General features: G+C 37.4%; 1 protein-coding gene across 3 annotated transcripts in view; it reads left to right on the forward strand.

Moving 5' to 3' along the window:
• Window positions 1-20,736, forward strand: part of WDR35 (WD repeat domain 35) — a 42,739-nt gene that overhangs the window by 20,176 nt on the left and 1,827 nt on the right. For all 3 annotated transcript variants that reach the window (XM_005485117.4, XM_005485118.4, XM_005485119.4), the window contains 14 exons: window positions 2,604-2,748; window positions 4,002-4,071; window positions 4,820-4,873; window positions 6,713-6,822; window positions 8,772-8,982; window positions 9,560-9,640; window positions 9,766-9,902; window positions 12,128-12,331; window positions 14,546-14,692; window positions 15,839-15,971; window positions 16,634-16,744; window positions 18,185-18,349; window positions 19,324-19,464; window positions 20,239-20,395. In XM_005485117.4, the coding sequence (XP_005485174.1) occupies window positions 2,604-2,748; window positions 4,002-4,071; window positions 4,820-4,873; window positions 6,713-6,822; window positions 8,772-8,982; window positions 9,560-9,640; window positions 9,766-9,902; window positions 12,128-12,331; window positions 14,546-14,692; window positions 15,839-15,971; window positions 16,634-16,744; window positions 18,185-18,349; window positions 19,324-19,464; window positions 20,239-20,395 (1,866 nt within the window). The remainder of the gene's footprint in view (window positions 1-2,603; window positions 2,749-4,001; window positions 4,072-4,819; window positions 4,874-6,712; window positions 6,823-8,771; window positions 8,983-9,559; window positions 9,641-9,765; window positions 9,903-12,127; window positions 12,332-14,545; window positions 14,693-15,838; window positions 15,972-16,633; window positions 16,745-18,184; window positions 18,350-19,323; window positions 19,465-20,238; window positions 20,396-20,736) is intronic.

Raw genomic sequence — 20,736 nt, forward strand, 5'->3', positions numbered from 1 at the left:
TCTCTGCCCAGCAACAGCCCAGACTTGAAGAGGCTGGGACATTCTTCCCTCATGTTGAATTTATGCCATCTTGCAGTCAAGAAGGGAAACATTTCAGGAACAGACGACAACCCAGTGTGGAAGGCTCTGAGGCGAGAAGGTGGAATGGAATACTTTCAGTTGGAGGGGACTGACAAGGATCATCCAGTCCAGGATCACTCCAGGGCTGACCAAAATCATGTTGCTAAGGGCATTGTCCAAATGCCTCTTAAACACTGACAGGCTTGGGGCACTGACCACCTCTCCAGGAGGTTGTTCCTATGAGTGTCTACCCCCTTGTAAAGAAATGTTTCATAGTGTCCAGACTTGCATTTGAGTTTCTTTTTCCACAGATTTTTCTGTTTGTGATTTTTTTTTGTTCAATGACTGACCAATATAAAAAGCTAAAACAGTCCTACAAAAAATGCCATGTGTCCTACTTTTATTTAATTGATGAAGTTATACAGGCAATTCTGTAAAAGCATCAGTTCCCATGCAGAAATGCTGCTCTCTCAGATGTGGCTCTGCATGGATCTGATCCTGGTGATTGTGTCTCTGTGCTGTGCCCTGCAATTTCACATTTGGCTTAAATCCAGTCATTGCTGAGCCTGTTGTTGCAAAGAAGGGAAGACCCTGCCCTCCATGCTGGCTGCTCATTCCTGCCTGCTCCAGCATTTGTGATTTTCTCTTTAATCCAACTTAATGTAATCTTTTATTTATTTAATTTTGAGGTCAGTTAGATGAATGAACTGATCAAATTTACTCTGTTGTCCAGCTGCTGCTAGAGCTGATATGAAAGAAGTGGCAGGAAAATGTGTCAGGGGTTGGTGTGTATGTGCTTTTTGGCAGCAACTGTCAGTTTAGTCTGAGGCATGTTCATAACACACCTAATTGATTGTATTCTCGTGGATAAAGCATGGATACTTTGCCATCTTCTTTCTGGTTCACAACAGACCATATGTGAACAACTTTTTTCCCAGATTCAGCTATTTCAAGGTGTGCACAAATAAGTTTAGGCTCCATGGAAGCTGTAAGTCAAAGGGAGAGTCACCTCTTGAGTGTGAGGAATGCCCATGGCTTCAGAGGTTGGCATGGCAATGGGATTTAACATTGTCTTGGACCACAAGTACTCAAATGTTGAGGAAGTTAAGTTCATATATGAGGCTTAACACAAGTGTTGTGATTTGAGCAAACCTTATTCCCTCACAGGTCAGGAGATTCTCATGTTTAATTTTCTCGTGTTTAATTTTTGAAGGATAAAAGCATTGGTTGTTATGGCACATACAGCTGGAAGTTAATAAAAAACCAGAGCAAACACATAGAATTTGTTAATGTTTTTGATGAAACAGGAGACTGTATCCTTCAGTGACTAATTATTGAAATGAATGTGTTATAAATACATGAAATACACGAGTTGCATATAATGAGTAAACAACTATGCTGCTCATGTTAAGCATCATCACTAAGCCTTCTTGACCAGTATTGACATTTTTACTAAAAAGTATTCTGCAGCCATTGGGTAGTTTATATAATCCTCTTGGTTTCAAAGAAATGAAATCTGTTCAACCAATCTTCCCCCATCTGTCTCTTGTAGCACTGCTCTTCTATGTGGCAGGCTTATAGCTCCCTCCAGAGTTCTGTTCTGTGCTAAAATTAAGAGGAGAAAAAATAAAAGATTCACGGTAAAAGAATTGTATTTTCTACTCACATCATGTTATTTGCATGACTCAGTGTTCCACTACCAAGCTGGTTTGCACAATTCTTTGGAATTCATCTAGCTTTTTTTTGGTGTCATAATATTTACTTATAGAACTTAAAGACATGGGCTGATTTGCATACTAGGTTTCTTTACTTTTCTATGCCTTCACTGTTTTGGTTTTTAGTTTTTTTTTTTTTTTCCCCCACTGAGCATGGATACTCAATTTGTGCACATATTCTAAGTGGGCTTAGAGCTGAAGTAAAGAAAATGTCCTGCATTCCTACACTGTGATGTTTTTGGTATATTAAAGTAAGACTAAGTACGCAGTTTGCTAAATATTTAATTTATTGCCATTCAGATAAAGATTTTATATTTGGCCTAACTATTAACTAAGGTACAAACAGCATTTCTAGGTCTTGTCTAACTTAAAATTTATGAATTGTTTTTAAGAAAAAGAATCTCTTTTAGATTGTCAACTTTTGAATAGCCTTAAATAAGTATTTAATGTATCTTGTTAAGGAGATTCAAGATGCTCCTGAGCTGGTCATTAACCTGAAAGTTTGTCTATATGTATTTGCTGTTTTCTGCATCAGTGCATGAAGATTTGCTGAAATAGCAGGGAGAAGAAAGTGTTAATGGTAAAGTCAGAACTGGTAAAGAAGTTATCTACTCTTCTGGACAAGTCCACAAGGCCCCTGTGAAATTTGCTACCAGCTACCAGAAAAATGCTGTTAGGTTGTGTGTGGGCAGATAGATTTTTTGGTCATTGTTTTTTGCATTTAATGTATGGGTGTATGTTTTCATCCATCTTGGAAAAAATGTACAAATCAGCATCTACTCCAATGCTTGCTGCTCTAATTTTGCAACTCTTTGGGTTTTGTAACAGAGCCATTGTTTGTCACGATGACCAGAACTCATGTGATCGCGGCTTCCAAAGTAGCGTTTTACGTCTGGCAGTACCGGGTGGCCAAGAAGCTCACAGCCATGGAAATCAATCAGCTGGCACGGACCAGGAAAGAAGGCAGGGAAAGGTTTGTCTTCAGGCTTTGTCATTTTTCTTCCTCTGCTCTAGTGTCATTGATAAGGTGTATTCTGCCATGTCTAAAATGCAAGCCTTTGTCTTCTCATTTTTCTGATCAGGTTTGTTGAATTTCAGGCCTGTAAGATGATATACTAGTTTTGTATAACAACTATGTGTTTGTTATTCACATCCCTGAGACATTTTGGGATTAGCTTCTGTTCAGTGTCTCCATTTGGTTGCTGCATGTTTTCCCTGTGTGTCTTGATGCCTTTTTACCCCTCTCCTGTTTCCCCTCCATGCTCTTAGTTTCAGGCAGCTCCATTCCCTCTGATAACTTGAACTGCTTCTCGTCTGTCATTGCCTGTAAGAACTTAGTCTGTCCAGCTGGCCCTTCTCTAATACACTTGTGTCTGGTTGTGGCTTTGACAACTAATCCTGTATGGACTTTTATCCTCTAAAACTAAACAAGCCAAAATCAACATCGTTTTGCTTCCAAAATATTTCTTTCCCAGGTGCTCATTTGTGGCATTAACTTTTCTGTCACCTCCACAAAACTTGCAACTTTGTTATGGCTTTCTTTTTAGTTATTTTGTGTGTTCTTCCATATAATCTCTACACTATATCATCTTTCTATAAACCTACCATCTCCTGTCACCATATATCCCTAATAATGAGTAATTATTTGTGCATGATATAATAACTTACATTGTTATAGGTCTTGGATGTCCTAGCCTTGGACAAGATTATAAATTGATAAAAATATCAATATACTTGTAATTCAGCCTTAATGAGGATTTTAGCATTCTAAAATCTTTCCTAATGCTCCTTTTAAGGCAAGAGAGAAGTTATAAGTGTTGAAGAGTACAGTAATACATAAGTTTTTGTGGATGTGAAGGTGAAGTGCTTCATAGTTATGGAGAAGACCCTGGGGAGATATGGAAGTGCATGTTTGAAAAGGACAACTGAGTGGTTGATGGTTTTCAGCAGGACACTTAACTGTAACAGCAGAAACTTAATGTTACAGGATGAAAGTTTACAGTTCATAGGGAATAGACCGTCAGGGGCTGTGAAAGTGAAAGCAACTGCCATATCTGTATATCAATATAAACCAGATTTATCAAAGGGGATGCTTTTGAGCATAAGAACATTCATAGCTTTTATTCTCTTCTCCAATTCCAATGGTTTCTTCTCCAAGGATGGAACATACTGATGTATGATCCTTTCTTTGGACTCACTTTTTCTTCTCACTGTCCTCCTTTACAGGATCTATCATATTGATGACACCTTTTCAGGGTCTGGAGACGCTCACCTTGATTACAGCAAAGCTTTTGAAGTGAGTGATGTTATGAACTAGTTTATTGTGGTGTCACTGGTAGCTTGAAAGAGCAGTAATTAGTGTTGATTTATTTATTTTCATATATTTTCATTAGTAGAAGTGGTTGCACTTAAAATTTCTTTTACTTCTACCTTTTTTTACGTGTTATGTTTCTTCCCTCTGGTTGGTGCTGTTACTGTGTCATTGTGTATTACTGGAAATGCATAGCAAACTATAGTGAACATGGAAAAGGTATATTCTGAGTGTGTGCAGTATATTGACATCTGCTGTCTTCCTGGTCAGAAGCAGCTCTCCTTACTTCAACAAAACATAACTTTGTTGAAACTCAATAACCTTTATGATCTTTGCTAGTATTTTTGGCCATTTTCACTTCATGTGTGTGTGCAAGTGCTGTCTGTCCCTACTAATGTACCTGAAATTAATTACTTAACACCCCTCACAAGCCAGGGATTGTTGCTTTCTTGTGTTTTCTGTTAAACACCTGCTGCATTTTGGATTTCTTATTTTTCTGGAGGGAGGGGCAGGAAAAGAAAGGAAGCTGTTAATATTATTGTTATGATTGCCATAGCAAAGGCTACTGATACCATCTACAAACTATCCACAGACTGTATGCTGACAAGGTTTGATAGCCTCTTTTCATGTGGATACTTAGCAACACTTGTTTATTTGAAGAACCTTCTTTCTTTAGCAGGGCATGCTTACCTTTGCAGTAAAACTGATACTGATATCACTTGTTTGCTTTCAGGGAACAAGAGATCCAATTTGTGCAATAACAGCATCTGATAAGATACTGCTTGTGGTAAGCTACATGATTAACAGAACTCCTAATTGCCTCCTGTGCTTGTAGGTATAAGATTCTTCTCTCTATGTTCATAAGCAGTCATAATTTCAAAGCATTTCTGAATTTGGAATTTACACAGACAAAACCTCTTTCCTCTTCTTCAAAGATGACTTTAATGGTTTCTTCTGTTAACTTGGGTTCTTTCTTTAGGAGGGCTAATTCACTAAGTACTTGCAATTTAATTACAGAGTAGTTGCCTGAGTTAATACTTACACATAGGATTTTATAAAGTCTAGATCAGGACTTAATTCTGTAATCTGAATCCTGAGAAGTCTCTTTGAGACAGTATTTGAGACAGACAAAGACTTACACAGTTTGTCTGTTTACATATGAATGGTATGATGCAGAGTACTGCACTATATACAGATGAATACTTATGGATTATACAGTTGTGTGAGGTATTGAATCATGCCAAAGAGCTGGTGCATTCTTTTGTTCTGAGCTGGAAAGTGATCTCATTAGATGAACAAACTTATATATGGGCTTTAAAGCAAGCTAACTGAACAGAACAAAGAGAGAGAAAGAACTGTTTCTTCCTGTTATCCACCTTCCAGGAAAGATCTTGTTTTGTCATGTTCTGATTCTAGTGTGGATTTTTGTTTGTTTTTTTATTTTATCCTTTGACTGCATTTGACAAAATCAGAAGTTCATGGGAGAAAGCATGAACAAATGAAGTGTGATGGTTAATAGGTGACTATGGGATTGTTGCTGCTTGAAGAATATGAAGATGAACTTCTGAAAATAATTAATCTATGACTTTTTTTAAAAAAGGGAAGGAATGAGAGGAAATGCCTTTGAGACCAGATCTGGATAAATGTGATGAAGTTGAATTCAAATGATAGTGGTTCAATTTTCTAACACTTCTGAACTAATCTGCTTTTTAGTCTATAGGGTATACATATGTGAAAAAGTTAAAACTGGTAATTTATGCTGAGGATGTTAGGGACAGCTTTGGGGAAGGAAGGAAAACAAGGAATAAAGTTTTCACTCCTTTGAAATTTAATGTTGACTCATTTTCAACATAAGAGTTGAACAGTAGGCAAACCAAGCTGGATATGTTATTCATTTTACAGAAACACCATGAGAAAATAGTGGCAGTGATCATTTCATTTCAGGGATGTCACTCCTTTCACCCTGATGGCCTGATGGTATTTTGACACAGGGAATTGGTGTTTCATTCAGCAAAATAAAGATAAACCACACTGGTACTTAGATTTCTTTCCACCACACTGGTACTTAGATTTCTTTCCAGTTACTCAAGGCTGTGAATAACCAGTATAATTTATAGCATTTCCTTTTAAATCTAGCTCTGGTCTTGCAGTAACTGGTGAGACTTGTTGGTAGGGAGACAGCCCCACATGAGCAGAGCTGTCCTGCTTTCAGACCTGGGCTGGTGCTGCTATATGGAACTCTTTGAGGGGCTTTGCCAGTGTGGGACAAGAATCTTTTCACACTTCTCCTGTGTCATTATGTAGACCTTGTCTGGATGGTCATGGCTCCTGAAATTCTGTGTGCCAGATGTGGACTGTAACTCTTTGTTTTAACATCCCTGATTTAAGTGGATTTGTCAATTGTAGCATCTTAGAGTATCTTGTTTAAATACCAGAATTCAGAACGTTTAGGGTGATGATTCTCTCTTTTCACTCATGCTCTGTCACTTATCCCAAGGCTCTTTTGTCCAGCATATAAATAAGCATATAAATAAGACCAATAAATAACCAGCATATAAATAAGACCATTTTAAAGGGTTTACTGATGGAGAAATTCTCTCACTAAGGCAGCATTGCTTTCCTCTAGGGAAGAGAATCTGGCATTATTCAGAGGTACAGCCTCCCTAGTGTGGCTATGGTGCAGAGCTACTCCCTGGAGCGGCGTGCCTATCAGCTGTCTTTGAACTGCAACTCCAGGTAAGCACAGACCTGTTTCTAACACAGACATCCAATTTCAAAATGATGCACTAAAATTTGTGAAAATACTAATTCTGTGAAATCTATAATTCTATAATCATTATGTACTAATTTTCATTTGGTATAAACCATTTATTAATTTTAGCTGCTCTTAATGTTGTTTAACGATTTATTTATTACTAATTATTTCCATCTGGACAGTCATTGTTCTGAGATACTGTTAGTAAAGGTCTCCTATTTTTCACGCCCTGTGTACATGAAAATATCTTTGTTTTATTAGGTGAACCAAGCATAACCTTTCTTTGATCATGACACAAATAGATAAAATCATGTCATAACCTGAAATTTCATATCTATGACTTCTTTCTGTTTCTGTGTCCTTCTAAAGCCTGAAAACTTTGTACATCCCGTTCAATTTTCTATGGTTACAGGCTGTAACTAGTTGTGGTTTCTAGTAAGTCTGGTTCTCCTGAGCTTCATCTGTGCTAATACTGAAGTTGCTTTCTACTCAACAGCTTTTTTTTTGCAAGAGAATGCACGAGAGTGTTGGCAGAAAAGGCAAAAATACACAAGATTTTGCAAGGCAATTTCAATAACTTCAAAATAACATCATCATTTCAAACAAAATTTATAATGCATATGTAGAGATCTCCTGCCTCTTCAGTTGTAGCCCAAAACCAGATTGCTTTGCTTAAAAGGCAGCATGATCTAGTCAGAGCCATATTCATTTTGTTTTGAACCCGAGTTGTTTTCTTGCTAAATGATTTTGTTCTAGGTAAATAAGCTCAGATCCATAAGCATTTTGAGGTTAATTTTCTAAATTGTGTTTGAAATTTTAATAGGAATTAATGCTGTCTACGTATCAATATTTAGAAATAGTTTTAAAATGGCCTTGTAGTAAATATAGGTTACTATGATTCACTGAAGACCTATGCAACTGTAAATTTTCAAATGTAGCCTTTTAGAAATTGTGTTTTTCCCATCTTTTGTCACTGTGATATTTTATGAAAAATCCCTTCACCACAATTTTTCTCCTGAGAAGCTGAGAAGCCTCAGAAGAGAAATGTAAACAATAATTATCTGATTGCTGGGAATGTGGTTTGGAGGTTGCTTACCAACAGGTGCATCTTTGATTGGTTCCATGTGAATTGTTTTTAATTAATGGCCAGTCACAGCCAGCTGTGTCAGACTCGCTGAGTCTGTCACCGGTTTTTATTCTTCATTCTTTGCTAGCCTTCTGATGTCTCCTTTCTCTTTCTTTAGTATAATTTTAGTATATAATTTTGTTTTAATATAATATTATATAATATCATAAAATAATAAATCAGCCTTCTGAGAACTTGGGAGTCAATTCTCATCTCTCATCTTGTCCTGGGGACCCTCAACAACACTGCAACAATTAACAACCACAATATTTAAACTATTTCAAAGATTAATTGGATTATACTTAACATAGTTTTTGAAAAAAAGTGAAGAATACTCTTTGTAGAAATGCAAGAAATCACATCTTAGGAATTAACAGTCTGCTTCACCACACTGACTTTTTAATTTAATAATCTGCTTCATTGCCTCCTAGTAAATAAGGAAAACCCATTCTATTCAGTTGTTAATTTGAGTCTTTGTCAAAAAAAGTTTGGTGAACAACAGACCTGTAATATATTCAACTTGGTATCTGATGTATCTTCAAAATGCTGCATATAAAAATAGGCATATTTCAGAACCTTAGCAGGGCCAGATCCTGTGTGAGCAGATGAAGAACATCTTTCCATGTGTCTGGTCTCTGCTGTGCAGATACGTGAAAACCATATGGATCTGAGCTGGTTCTGGCACACGACAGCATCTCATGGAATCTATCGAATTATACTGTGCCAGGTTAGAGAGCTGTTTCAGATTCACAGCCTTGAGCAGTGTCACTTAGCTGCCTTGTTTCTCTGTGTGCTTTTCTGCAGTCGCCTCGCTATCATTGACCTGTCAGGGGTTCTGACGTTTGTGGAGCTGGAGGCGCGGGCTGCCGACGGCACGGGGCAGCCGGAGGCAGGCGGGCAGCTCAGGCTGGAGCGCAAGGACGTCTGGGACATGAAATGGGCCAAGGACAACCCGGACCTGTTTGCAATGATGGAGAAAACAAGAATGTATGTCTTCAGAAACTTGGATCCAGAGGTAGATACCAACATACATAAACTACTCATTTAAAAAAGTTCACTCTTAGGTTAATGGCTCTTTTTTGAATAGCATTATTGTTGTGCTTACCGCTCAGTTCTGCAAGTGTTTGTTTATATAAACTTGCTTCAGGTTATATAAAGCTCAAAATCTTACCAACTCTCACGTGGGAACGTTGTTTTGGACTGTATAGGTAGAATGAATGTTCAGTCCTAGAAATATAAAAATGGTGTCATATTTTTCTTAAATGTATGAGATTTTCAGGGGTGTATTTTTTGTATGCTTTGGAATACATAAATGCAGTTTTAGTAGAGATACTTGTAAAATGGTTCAGTTGAATCTAAATATTGGCAGGTGTTATTCTATTTCTTTGTCATAATTTAGTTGCAGAAAACATGAGGATTTTTAATAATGTCTGTATTTACACACTTGTCAATAATGTTAATGATTACAGTATTTGTTTCTTGTTGGAAGTGCAATTATATCATAGTTTGGAGAAGAATGCATCTAAATGTATACTTAGGATTTAGTCAGACAGAATACAAGTTCATTCTTTTATAATTTATTTAACTTTCAGGAACCTATACAAACATCTGGATATATTTGCAACTTTGAAGATTTAGAAATCAAGTCTGTTCTTCTGGATGAAATATTAAAGGTCAGTATAACTAGTTTTATTTTGTAGGAAAAGTTGATGTCTTTCTTAATGATAGATATCTGTTTTGTTGGGTGAGAATAAAAGTCACCAGGAATAAAAATATGTTTCTTTATCCATTATGTTAGAATCCTGAACATCCTAACAAAGATTACATCATCAATTTCGAGATTCGGTCATTACGAGACAGTCGAGCATTGATTGAAAAAGTTGGCATTGAGGAATCTTCCCAATTCATAGAAGACAATCCACATCCCAGACTTTGGTAAAATCTCCTATAAGCCAAATTTGTTTAAATTTGTCTACTTTTCTATTCTTTTCCTGTTCAGACAGATCCAGTATGAAAATAAAAACCCTCAACTTAAAACCAGCCAAAGCAGTATACATTTTACACACAATCATTTAAGATTTAATGAATGTTGGAGTACCTAGAATGTCAGGCAGGTGCTGTATCATGATAGTGGGTATAGAGTGTAGGCTCAGGACACCTTTTTGCTCTGTGCTATATGGGCCCCAAAACACAGTGTTCCTTGTCTTGGAGAGAATTTAAAGGAAATGAAAAGCTAATAGCAAGTTAACCAAGTTGGTTAGATTAAAAATAAAATTTATATATTGAACATTAAAGAGCTTAAAACCTGGTAAAAGGAACACATCAGACTGATAGTAGGGTAAAAGTAGTTTGAACAACCTTGTAGCATTTGGACAGGCCTTGAAGGACAGAAAGGAGGGCTGGGTGTGTTGTGTTCCCATGCAGCATCTCAGAAGTAATCTGAGAAATGGAGATAGTGGCATGCTTAAACTAAACATGGCTCAGATATTAAACTACAGTTGAAAAGCCTGCAGACTAAACATGTGAGAGTAAACCTGTGAAAACAGGAGTGCTGGAAATCTGTTTAATATCCCAGCTTGTAAGGGCTGGAAGAGTAAAGGCCTCTACAGATAATTTAATGAAGAGGCAGTGCAGAACCTAAAACTTCATTGATGAAGGAGACCAATTCTCCTTAACTCTCTGGAGACTGTTTACTTACCTGTGCCTTTCTTTAGTAATTTTGGCTCTGTTTAGAAGCTAATGGTCTCTTGCAGCATTGGATGCTTAGCTTGCATCAAGGGGATTGGAGAGTTCACTATTAGTTGTGATGGTCCAGAGATGAATTTAGAGTTGATGAAAGACTGGACAAGACACCTTGCTTTAAAAGTTTGTCCCAAAACCCATTATTTTCTATCTAGTTGTTCCTTTGTCTCCAGAATATTAATTTTGAAAAACAGTTATATATTGAAAGTTTCTGTAATAATTTTATTAGCTTGAGTGCATAGGATGAAATGTTAGTGTTTCGAGTCTTCATTTTTACAAATGTCTTGAACTGGCTGAAGATTTTTGGAGCTTTCAAATTGTTCATGTGGTTTTTTGCTACTCCTCTCTGTTCCGTTAATAAAAAATTACTATTAGTTTTGCAAGTCTGTGTCTCAGTAAAAGTTCTATATCATAAAAGCACAAAATATAGGTGAAATTCTGTTCACTTTGCTCTGGAATTGCCATGAATTTTATTTTATTACGAGAGAAAACATGTCACATATTTCTGAAGAGATTCATTAGAAGTGCTGGATATAAAGCCAGTATATTCCAGATCAGAACAAAACAGTGACCTTGCTTCTAGAATGCAACAAACAGGGTGATGTGTAGATCAATTGGTTTCTTTGATGTCTCATCAAGTGATGAGCACTTGCGTTTAAGTGATCCGGCCTTCTCAAATTGATTGAGAGATGCACAGCTGATACTGCCTAAGGATGGCTTGGGTCACTGAATACAGCAATAATATTAGGGGTTTTGTCAGTGCCTCACTGCACTGAGTTTGCTTCACAATGTCAATCAGCCAGTCTAAATTTTAAATAGCCTTACTTTTGCAGAAAATTCTGGAGCTCATTCAAGCACATGACACACACAGGTTGGCCTGAATTCCCTATTTGCAGAACTAACCAGTAGGGCAGTACCAATCATAAAGCTCCCCAAAGGTTTTCCCTGCTGTCCCAAGCTGCTGTCCTAACAGGACCAGGAACATCCAGATGGATCAGAAGGATAATTTATTTGTCGTGGCCAATGGAGCTGGAGGCACTTAGATAGAGGCTGCCATCAAGGCTTAAAGTTTCCACAAATGCACAGGGAGAAATAAATAAATGGAACTGCACTGAGACCAGCAACACATTTCACGTAAGTGTAACAGTCAAATCTTGCCCATTCCTCCCAAGCCAGTGTCCCTCTGAACAGCTGAACTGAAGAATATTAGCAAATTATTTGAACATCTCTCCCTGACCAAGTACCAGGCAGATCACAGAATGTTTTAGGAATAAACAAACAACTGTATTAAGATTAGCTAGTAAGCAATAAATTGCAACAACTTTTATGTCTTCTTTAAATGATTACTAGTTAAATATACCTTCATTTAATTGACTCTATAGCTGCTCTGCCATCTGCTATGTTTGTTTTTCACACAGGCGACTCCTGGCTGAAGCTGCTCTTCAGAAGCTGGATCTGCAGACGGCTGAACAAGCTTTTGTGCGTTGCAAAGATTATCAAGGCATTAAGTTTGTGAAGCGCCTGGGCAATCTGCAGAGTGAGTCCATGAAACAAGCAGAAGTGGCAGCCTATTTCAGCAGATTTGAAGAAGCTGAAAGAATGTATCTGGATATGGACAGAAGGTAATTGCATGTAAACATCTCAGCAGTAGAAAAGTCTGGGGAAAAGAAAAGCATTCCTTAATCAGGAATGGCTGTTTTCTCTGGAGTCTTTACCAGTTTCTGCAAAAACATAAAAGGATCAGATAGAGAGACTTTTGGTTTATCCATAGATAACCAGTTCTGTATGTAAACCAGTGCATTCCAGACTGTTTACAAAACCTTGGCTGCTCTAGGTAGTGCTGTGTTTTATAGATGTTTTTTTCACAAGTATTTTGTTGGTATTTCAACTGGGATTCCAAAAATACAAACAATCTTAAATAATGTTTAATTTATGTGGTGTTGCTCTGTGCTAGTAGCCAAGTACACATTCTTCTCAATTACATGTACAAACAACGGAGTTTTTAATGAACTGTAATCTTTGGAGAGACAGAAAGACTCTGGATGAAACTGTGAAACATTGAAGCCAATCAGTGTAATTTTTGCTCAGGAATGAAAACAAACAAAGCAAAATTTTAGTATTGCTGGGAATATAAATTAACATTAAATAATTAGCCAGAGCATTGTCTCTGCTGGAAAAGGATAATGAGAAATCACCAGCAGCAGTTGTGCAATGTAGCCTGTAGATGGTGGTCAAACATGGAGAAACATGAATCACTTATGCACATGAGAAATTTTTAAGCTTTGATTAATGGAGCCATGAAAAACAGTAGGGAATGATGGAGAAAAAAAATTAGTTATTATTTCATGCTGTAAGAATGAAAGTAAGGGGGACAGGGTGGCAGGGCAGAGAGAAGGCAGGAGCTGGGGAGAGATGCCCAATAGTGCCTGGTAATGAAAACTTCCTTGCATGTCATTAATTAGTTGCTGGCAGTTGGGTGGTGTGGGATGTCGGCTGCCTCCTCAGCACTTCAGTCACACTGCAACACCCAGTTTTAGATATGGCATATTCATTTTTACATGGCTGAAGAGAAGTTTGAACATAGAATTGCAGAAGTCAGAAACTTACTTTTTTGTTTACTGGTTTCAACTTTCACAACTAGAAGAATTCTGATAAGGATCTACCATAAATCACAATGAAATAAATCTATTTTTCAAATAAAATTCTAATGTTTTTAGATAGATGCTCTTACTTAGCTGACTGCATTGACTTTCTCATGCCTTCCTTAATTTACTTGTAAGTTGAGGGCATTTTTAAAAGGGCATAGGTCTCTCCCATTTATTTTCTACGCACCTGCAAAATTACTTTTATATGAGGTAATATAGAATTATTCTATTTGGTGGAAAAACATGCCAGACAGACACAGTGAGTCATATGTATGCATGAATAACAAAAAGGAAAAACTACTGCTGAGTCCTTTCTCCTTTATCCAAAATCACCCTGAATCTGGAAAATAAGTGTCTGAAATCCATTTTATTACATCTCAGCTTTAGCCTCCATTATTCATATTTGTTGCTTCTTGGTCTTTCCCCTCACCTTCCTTCTGCTTTTAGCCTTTTGCAGCTGCTGCCATCTCTTGTAGTGGGTCAGCAGTGAAAGATGCAGAACAGAGTAAGAGGGAACCTGAAGTAACATCAGCCCAACTGTCTCACTCATTTAACTCCTCACACAGGAGTGTGGCTGATAAGGAAGCACATACTGTTGTATTTGCAGGGATGCCCCGACAAAGGCAGGAATGATGCACCTGACTCCATGTTCTCAGAAGGCTAATTTATTACTTTATTATACTATATTAAAGAATACTATACTATACTATACAGAAAAGATACTTACTGAATGCTCAAAAGATAATAATGAAAACTCATGACTCTTTCCAGAGTCCCTACACAGCTTGGCCATAATTGGCCAATGAGTCAAAACAACTCACACCAGAATCCAATCAGGCAATCACCTCTGGATAAACAATCTCCAAACACATTCCACATGAACAAAACAGAGGAGAAGCAAATGAGATAAGAATTGTTTTCCTTTTCTCTGAGGCTTCTCAGCTTCCCAGCAGAAAAACCCTGGGTGAAGGGATTTTTTCAGAGTGTGTGAATGCCACATGCATATGTGTGATATAACCTGGGAGCTCTCTTGAGTATTTGCTTTAATGGAATAGTGTTTAAATTGTAAACAAGTTATCTGGGATCACTCTGCTACCTGCATTGCATGTGAAAACACTTTTGGATGCTTTTCTCGAGATGGTTGTTACCTCTTTTGCTGTGCTTGACTTTTCCCTCCTGGTTCCTGTTCAGAGACCTTGCCATTGGGCTGCGGATCAAGCTGGGCGATTGGTTCCGCGTGCTGCAGCTGCTGAAGACAGGCTCGGGGGACTCGGACGACGCCCTCCTGGAGCAGGCACACAACGCCATTGGAGACTACTTTGCAGACCGACAGAAATGGTAGGGCCTGCAGAGGAACCAGCAGCAAGGAACTTACAGAGGATGTTATTAAACTGATGACAAGACTTAACTTATGAGGAGGGACAGGTATAAGGAAAGTCAGGATGCAATACACTGGATAATTTTGGAATAATGAGATTTTGCTTATATCTTTATGGTTCCATGATACGATAAACAGAGAGCTGTTGATCAGCTACCTAAAGGGTGAAGGTGATGGAAATCTCTCCTTTGCCAGAAGTCTGTCTGCTTCAAATGAAGGGAAGGAAAGTTATATTAGGCTGGATATAGAACGTATTAAAAAAAAAACCAAAAGGGATTAAAAGTAGTACATAATTACTAACTATCAGTGAATTTTCTAAAATGCTTCAAACCACAAATATTTGAGAAGGTCCAGAGTTCTCTGACCTGGATTTGTCCGAGCTGTTGCCCAAACTGGGCACCCAAGTAAGATTTTAAGGGCAGTGCACTCCTGTAATGGTATTTCTCCAGAACACATTTTGCAGTCAGGTGTTTACTGAGCCAGAGGTAATGTCTTCATAGCTAATAATTTGCAGGGAATGTTTTTCATGAACGTTTGTTGTTGCCTTCTAAGCCCATGTCTTAGAGTTGCACAGCTCCACTATGTATTGCCATTATCCAAACTGTATTGTCCCAATGCAGCTGAAAACTTGTGATTAGATTAGAAATTTGTGATGAGATTAGATTTCGAAAGTTGACTTTTAGATGCTTTACGTAACTTTGGAGAATGGTCTTGGAGGTCTTGGTGTTTGCATTTTAAAATACAGAAACAAAACAGTAAAGCCCTTTTCTGGAAGTTTAGCTGTAAGTTGTCCATTGTCTGCCCTCATCTCTGCAAACGCGGGAATAAAGCTTTAAGAATTCTTTGACTTCCTAATCTTATGCTAGTCAGAGAATCAATATTGCTACACTTTTAATATAATGATCTGTGAAAATTAAAAAAAAAAATTAGTGCATTATTGCACTGTTTTTTTGGAAAAACAGAGAAATTCTAGCTATGAAAGTTTTTCAGGCAAAGTTACCTATTTAAAATAATGTGATTTTGAATTTACAAATGCAAAAGACTTACAGAATTAAAAACTTCTCTGTGTTTATACATCAGGAGCCACCACTTTTTTGTCTTATTAGGTTAAATGCTGTACAGTACTATGTCCAAGGACAAAACCAAGAACGTTTAGCTGAATGTTACTACATGCTAGAAGACTACCAAGGACTGGAGAATTTGGCCAAATCACTTCCAGAGAATCATAAATTGCTTCCTGTAAGCAAAAAGCGCCTTTATTGTTCATTGTCTTATACCAAACTATTTATTTGAAATTTCCCATCTTGGGAGGGTTAAGAACAAGAGAATGAATGCAGTGTATGACCTACTCACTTAACTGCAGTGGTGTTACTGTGGTATTGATCTCCAGTATTACTGTTATTTTCACACTCCATCACTCTTCATTTCCCTCATTGTCCCAGTTCCCCAGAAAGACCTGACTGACAATACTTTAAAAGGAGGGAAAGTAGATGGAATAGGGTGGGTAGGATAAATAGGTGCACAGGGTATAGGTCTGTATATGTAGCAGGAAATTACTACTAAACAATAGCTGATTTAAAACTATGCTGTGGTTGACTTAATCCAAAATGCCTGGAAAATGCAAGTCATGCTCCTTTAATGCCTTTTCCAGTAAATCAAGACATAGCATTTTCTTTTAACCTCATTGTAGTGGCTTTCTTGAATTCAGAAGCAGTGTGTGAGCCTAGCACACTGTTCTAAAGATTTACAGCAATGCCTAGTGCCTTCACAGGGTTCATGAAGCAAACAACCCATTCCCCATCCTCTTGGACTTAAATTAACCAAACAGGAGCACTGCTGTTGCTGCACAATGTACTAAAAATGCAGAACTGAATTTAATACAGTGCTGATGCTTTTTGCAGGATATAGCTTATATGTTTGTGAGAGTGGGGATGTGTGAACAAGCTGTGTCAGCCTTTCTGAAATGTAATCGACCAAAGGATGCCGTGGATACCTGTGTGCATCTCAACCAGGTAAAACAGCAGGAGATAATCTGTAATAATACCAGGTTAACAGTGAGATTTCTATCCTAATACCCAGTGGAATACAAATCCATGTTAAGTGTCAGATGATTTGTCATAATTTCTGGAAAATTCATACTTTGGTGCTTAAACCATTTCTCTGAGATTAAGATTAAACCACTGGAGGGGCTACATGCAGAGCTACATGCAGGGTATGTGGGCAGCATGCTCAGCATAGACATTTGCAGCCTCTGTGGAGCTAGACTGTGCTGCCTCCTGATGGAATGGGCCAAGACTGGAGAAGAGATAGGTGTCCATTCTGGGTATTTTCCACATCCCCCTCCTTCTTTGTATAGATGCAAATGGATTTGTGACTGCATGAGGATGTAGCTGGAAAAAGCAGAGCTGGAAACTGATCTCCATGTTCATAACTAGAATTGTTTCCTGGTATGACTTAACCTGTGCAAATGTCTGTGTCAATACAAATAGGGGAGAAACTGATGATGGCTATGAGGAACTCAATGGATAGGAATGGCAGGACTGCCTAGGGCTGGCTTTTTGTGAACAATTTTAGTTTATGGATCTGAAGAGCTATAAGGTGTGAGATTCAGTTGAGATCTCAGTCCTGCCAAACTTTTCATCTGGGGCAAACACAGTAGCCAAACCACTGAAGATCAGGCAAATCCACAGACAAATGAGTTGTATAGAAGGATAAGTAAAGTGTTACTGTGTGCTTTAAGCTTCTGGGCTGAGGTCCTCTTTCAGACATGCTTTTGAGAGTCTGGTTTAGACTTTTCTGGGTCGAAATCCCCATGTCCAGCTACGAGCTACAATGAAAGGATTTTGCATAGCTTCATAAAAGTAGAAGCAACTGTTTTATATGTGGTTTTGGACAGAGGTCTATCAGCGATGAAGGAATACGGGGAAGATTTTGAGAAGGTCAAAGAATCCGATTTTATTGTGGACTACAAATGTTTATATACTGTTTTAGGAAAGCTAGTAATGTTTTACTACAATGATTGGGTTAAAGATCACATAAACAAACTTATAGATTTTAAACATCTCTAGCTTGCAGAAGTCTGATGTAATTTTCTTTTTTCCGGTAACACCGTCTGATTTGATCTTGCAATCTTGATTTAATTCTCAAAGTCCTGTTTGCTCTTGCCAAAGCATCCTGTTATCAAATCTCTTATGCTAATAAGGTCCATAGTAATCTCTGTTTTGGGTACCCCAACATTGATCCAGCATTTTTTTCAGTACTGCAGCATCACATGATTGGCAATGATGTAAGCATTTGTATTCTCTTGCTTTTTATATTAATTTATAGTAGTCTGGCTCAAAATGGTGATGAAATATTGCACACAGATGCCGCAGTCTGTTCATGGATAACTGGTTTGTTCTGAGAGTATATTTGAAAAAATGAGATTAATAATTGTCTCCTTTAATTTCTAGTGGAATAAAGCTGTGGAGCTGGCCAAAAATCACAATATGAAAGAGATCGGATCCTTGTTAGCCAGATACGCAAGTCATTTACTGGAAAAGAACAAAATTCTTGATGCTATAGAACTCTATCGGAAAGCCAATTATTTCTTTGAAGCTGCTAAGCTCATGTTCAAGGTATGGCAGGTTTTATTTTTATGTTGAATGACTGGGTTTTTGGACTAGCTCTTACTATGTCTGTACTACTTTTATTCCCTTGGGGTTATTTTAGTTTTAACAATGTCTAGGCAATAAGCAGATGTCATCATACAGGATACTGCAAAGATGAACCCAACTCCCAGAGTTTAGATATCTCTATGTGTAACAGTTACCCTGAGTGTCCTCTATAGCTAGTGGAGAGGAGACTTTGGGGACAAAAGCCATCAATTTATTTATTTTGAGACTTTCACTTCAGTAGGAGATGAACTGCACCTCAGGAAAAGTCCTGATGCCCTGCATTGCTTGGTAAAAGAGTATAGTAGACTGGCCTGGGGTGCAATGTCCACATTATTTTAGATGTCATGGGAGTTATTTTTATCTCCTTTAAAAAAAACCCAAACCAGCAATGTAAATAACTGGAAGTTAAATTTTGGTATTTCTTCAATTAATTCCTTCAATTAGAAATGGCTGTGGTGTGCTTTTAAGATAAAGATGTTGCTTAGATTTGGTTTGGCTGCAGAAATTTCTCTACATAGCTTAAAGTCTTGTAGGACTGATATGTAATTTTTACAGCAAATATTTATAGCAGTATATATATATATAATATATGTTACTTCAAAAGTCATTTTTCTTTTCTGGGAAAACCATCAGACCTTATTGAAAGCTATGTATGTGTTTAAAAATTGCTATTTTTTTAGTTTATTTTTATATTAGATCACTACCCTTATACATGGTTACACTGATTTATCCTTCCTGAGAATCTGGCTTTATATAAATGTTAGCTAAATAAATATAAAATAACGTGCATACTTCACTTTGACATTTTCATTTATAGTTCTGTTTGCAGTCTAAATTATTACATTTAAAGGGAGAATCATTTTTTAGCATGATTTCCTAGGTTTGTACAAGCATGCAATTATCCAAGAGAATTAAATCCCTTTGTATTTTTTAAGATTGCAGATGAAGAGTCAAAGAAAAGGACGAAGCCTTTGCGAGTTAAAAAGCTTTATGTGCTATCAGCCTTACTTATGGAACAGTGTCATGAACAAATGCAAAATGCACAAAGGGGAAAAGTTAAAGAGAAGAGTTCAGAGGTAATGTCTTTTTTTTTCCCCTTTCTGAATTCTGGTATCTGCTAGCTAGTCAGAATAAAGCAAGCCATCTTCATGGGAGCCTATAATGTTTTTTTAATAACCTTTTTCCCTGCTAAGAACAAAGCTTTCCTTCGAGCAAGTCCCCCATGAAAACATATTGTTTTAGGTATTATTTTAAAACATTTCAATCGTATGTTTTAGTAGATATTTTGCTTCCTAAGTTTAACATGGTTTTCTTAATATTTTCACTTTAACAATGAAAACCATACTAAGAAACTTCCTGCAAAACTCTTGTGTCATTTAGGAGTAAGAATTGATCCCAAAGGGTGATCTGTGATTAGATTAAGCTATGTTGCCTGTAATTCAGCAGGGAGATGGCTCCAGATACAGGGGAAGCAAATGGAAGAATTTTTTTTTTCTCTGCCTACATGTTCATCTTCATATCCACAAATGAAATAGTTTAAACAATTTTTTAAGACCTCTGGTGTTGAAATGCAGTATTAATCCAAACTGTGAACCAGTCTGCAGATGTGCACAAAATGTATTTGTATACACACGTATATGATATTTATCTTTGAAAATCTGCACCAGATGTTGTGCCTGTGCTCTGTACAGAACGCCTGACAATGCTCACTGTAGGTCCATTTGTATTTTGCCTACTTAGCACGGATGGTGGTGTAATCACCAAGTATAGAAAAGCTCTTTTCATATATCCCCATTTCCTGCTGTATCTGTTTCATGTAAAAATTACTTGTGATACTGGTTTGTTTTCAGAGTGCTTCAGCTTTGGCTGGTTTGCTGGAAGAAGATGTTCTTTCTTCAACGAATCGCTTTGCAGACAATGCCTGGCGAGGAGCTGAGGCTTACCACTTCTTCATACTTGCACAAAAACAGCTCTATAAAGGTTCTGTAGATGCAGCACTTAAAACAGGTAAAAATTAATTTTCAACCCTGTAAAGACAGCACATGTCTTCATTTATAGCTGCCACATTTTTCAGTTCTTAATAAATCCGTGGAGTTTAAAACAAAACCATATGATGAATTGAATATGGCTGCAGTCACAATACCTAAAAGGACTCCACTGAAGAAAATGCAAATCTTTCCAAATATTACCTGGTAAATTGGTTAATCTCTGTAGGTGTTCTGCTGACTGTTTTGTTTCTCTCCCTAAATTATAAGGCATGCCTGAATTTACATCAGACCTCCTTGTAGAGCTTCACAGAAAATCTGTGGGAATTAAGAAAAACAAATAGCACCTTGTACTCTGTCCAA

The sequence above is a fragment of the Zonotrichia albicollis genome, chromosome 3 (assembly GCF_047830755.1).
Source record: "Zonotrichia albicollis isolate bZonAlb1 chromosome 3, bZonAlb1.hap1, whole genome shotgun sequence".
Classification (NCBI taxonomy): domain Eukaryota; kingdom Metazoa; phylum Chordata; class Aves; order Passeriformes; family Passerellidae; genus Zonotrichia; species Zonotrichia albicollis.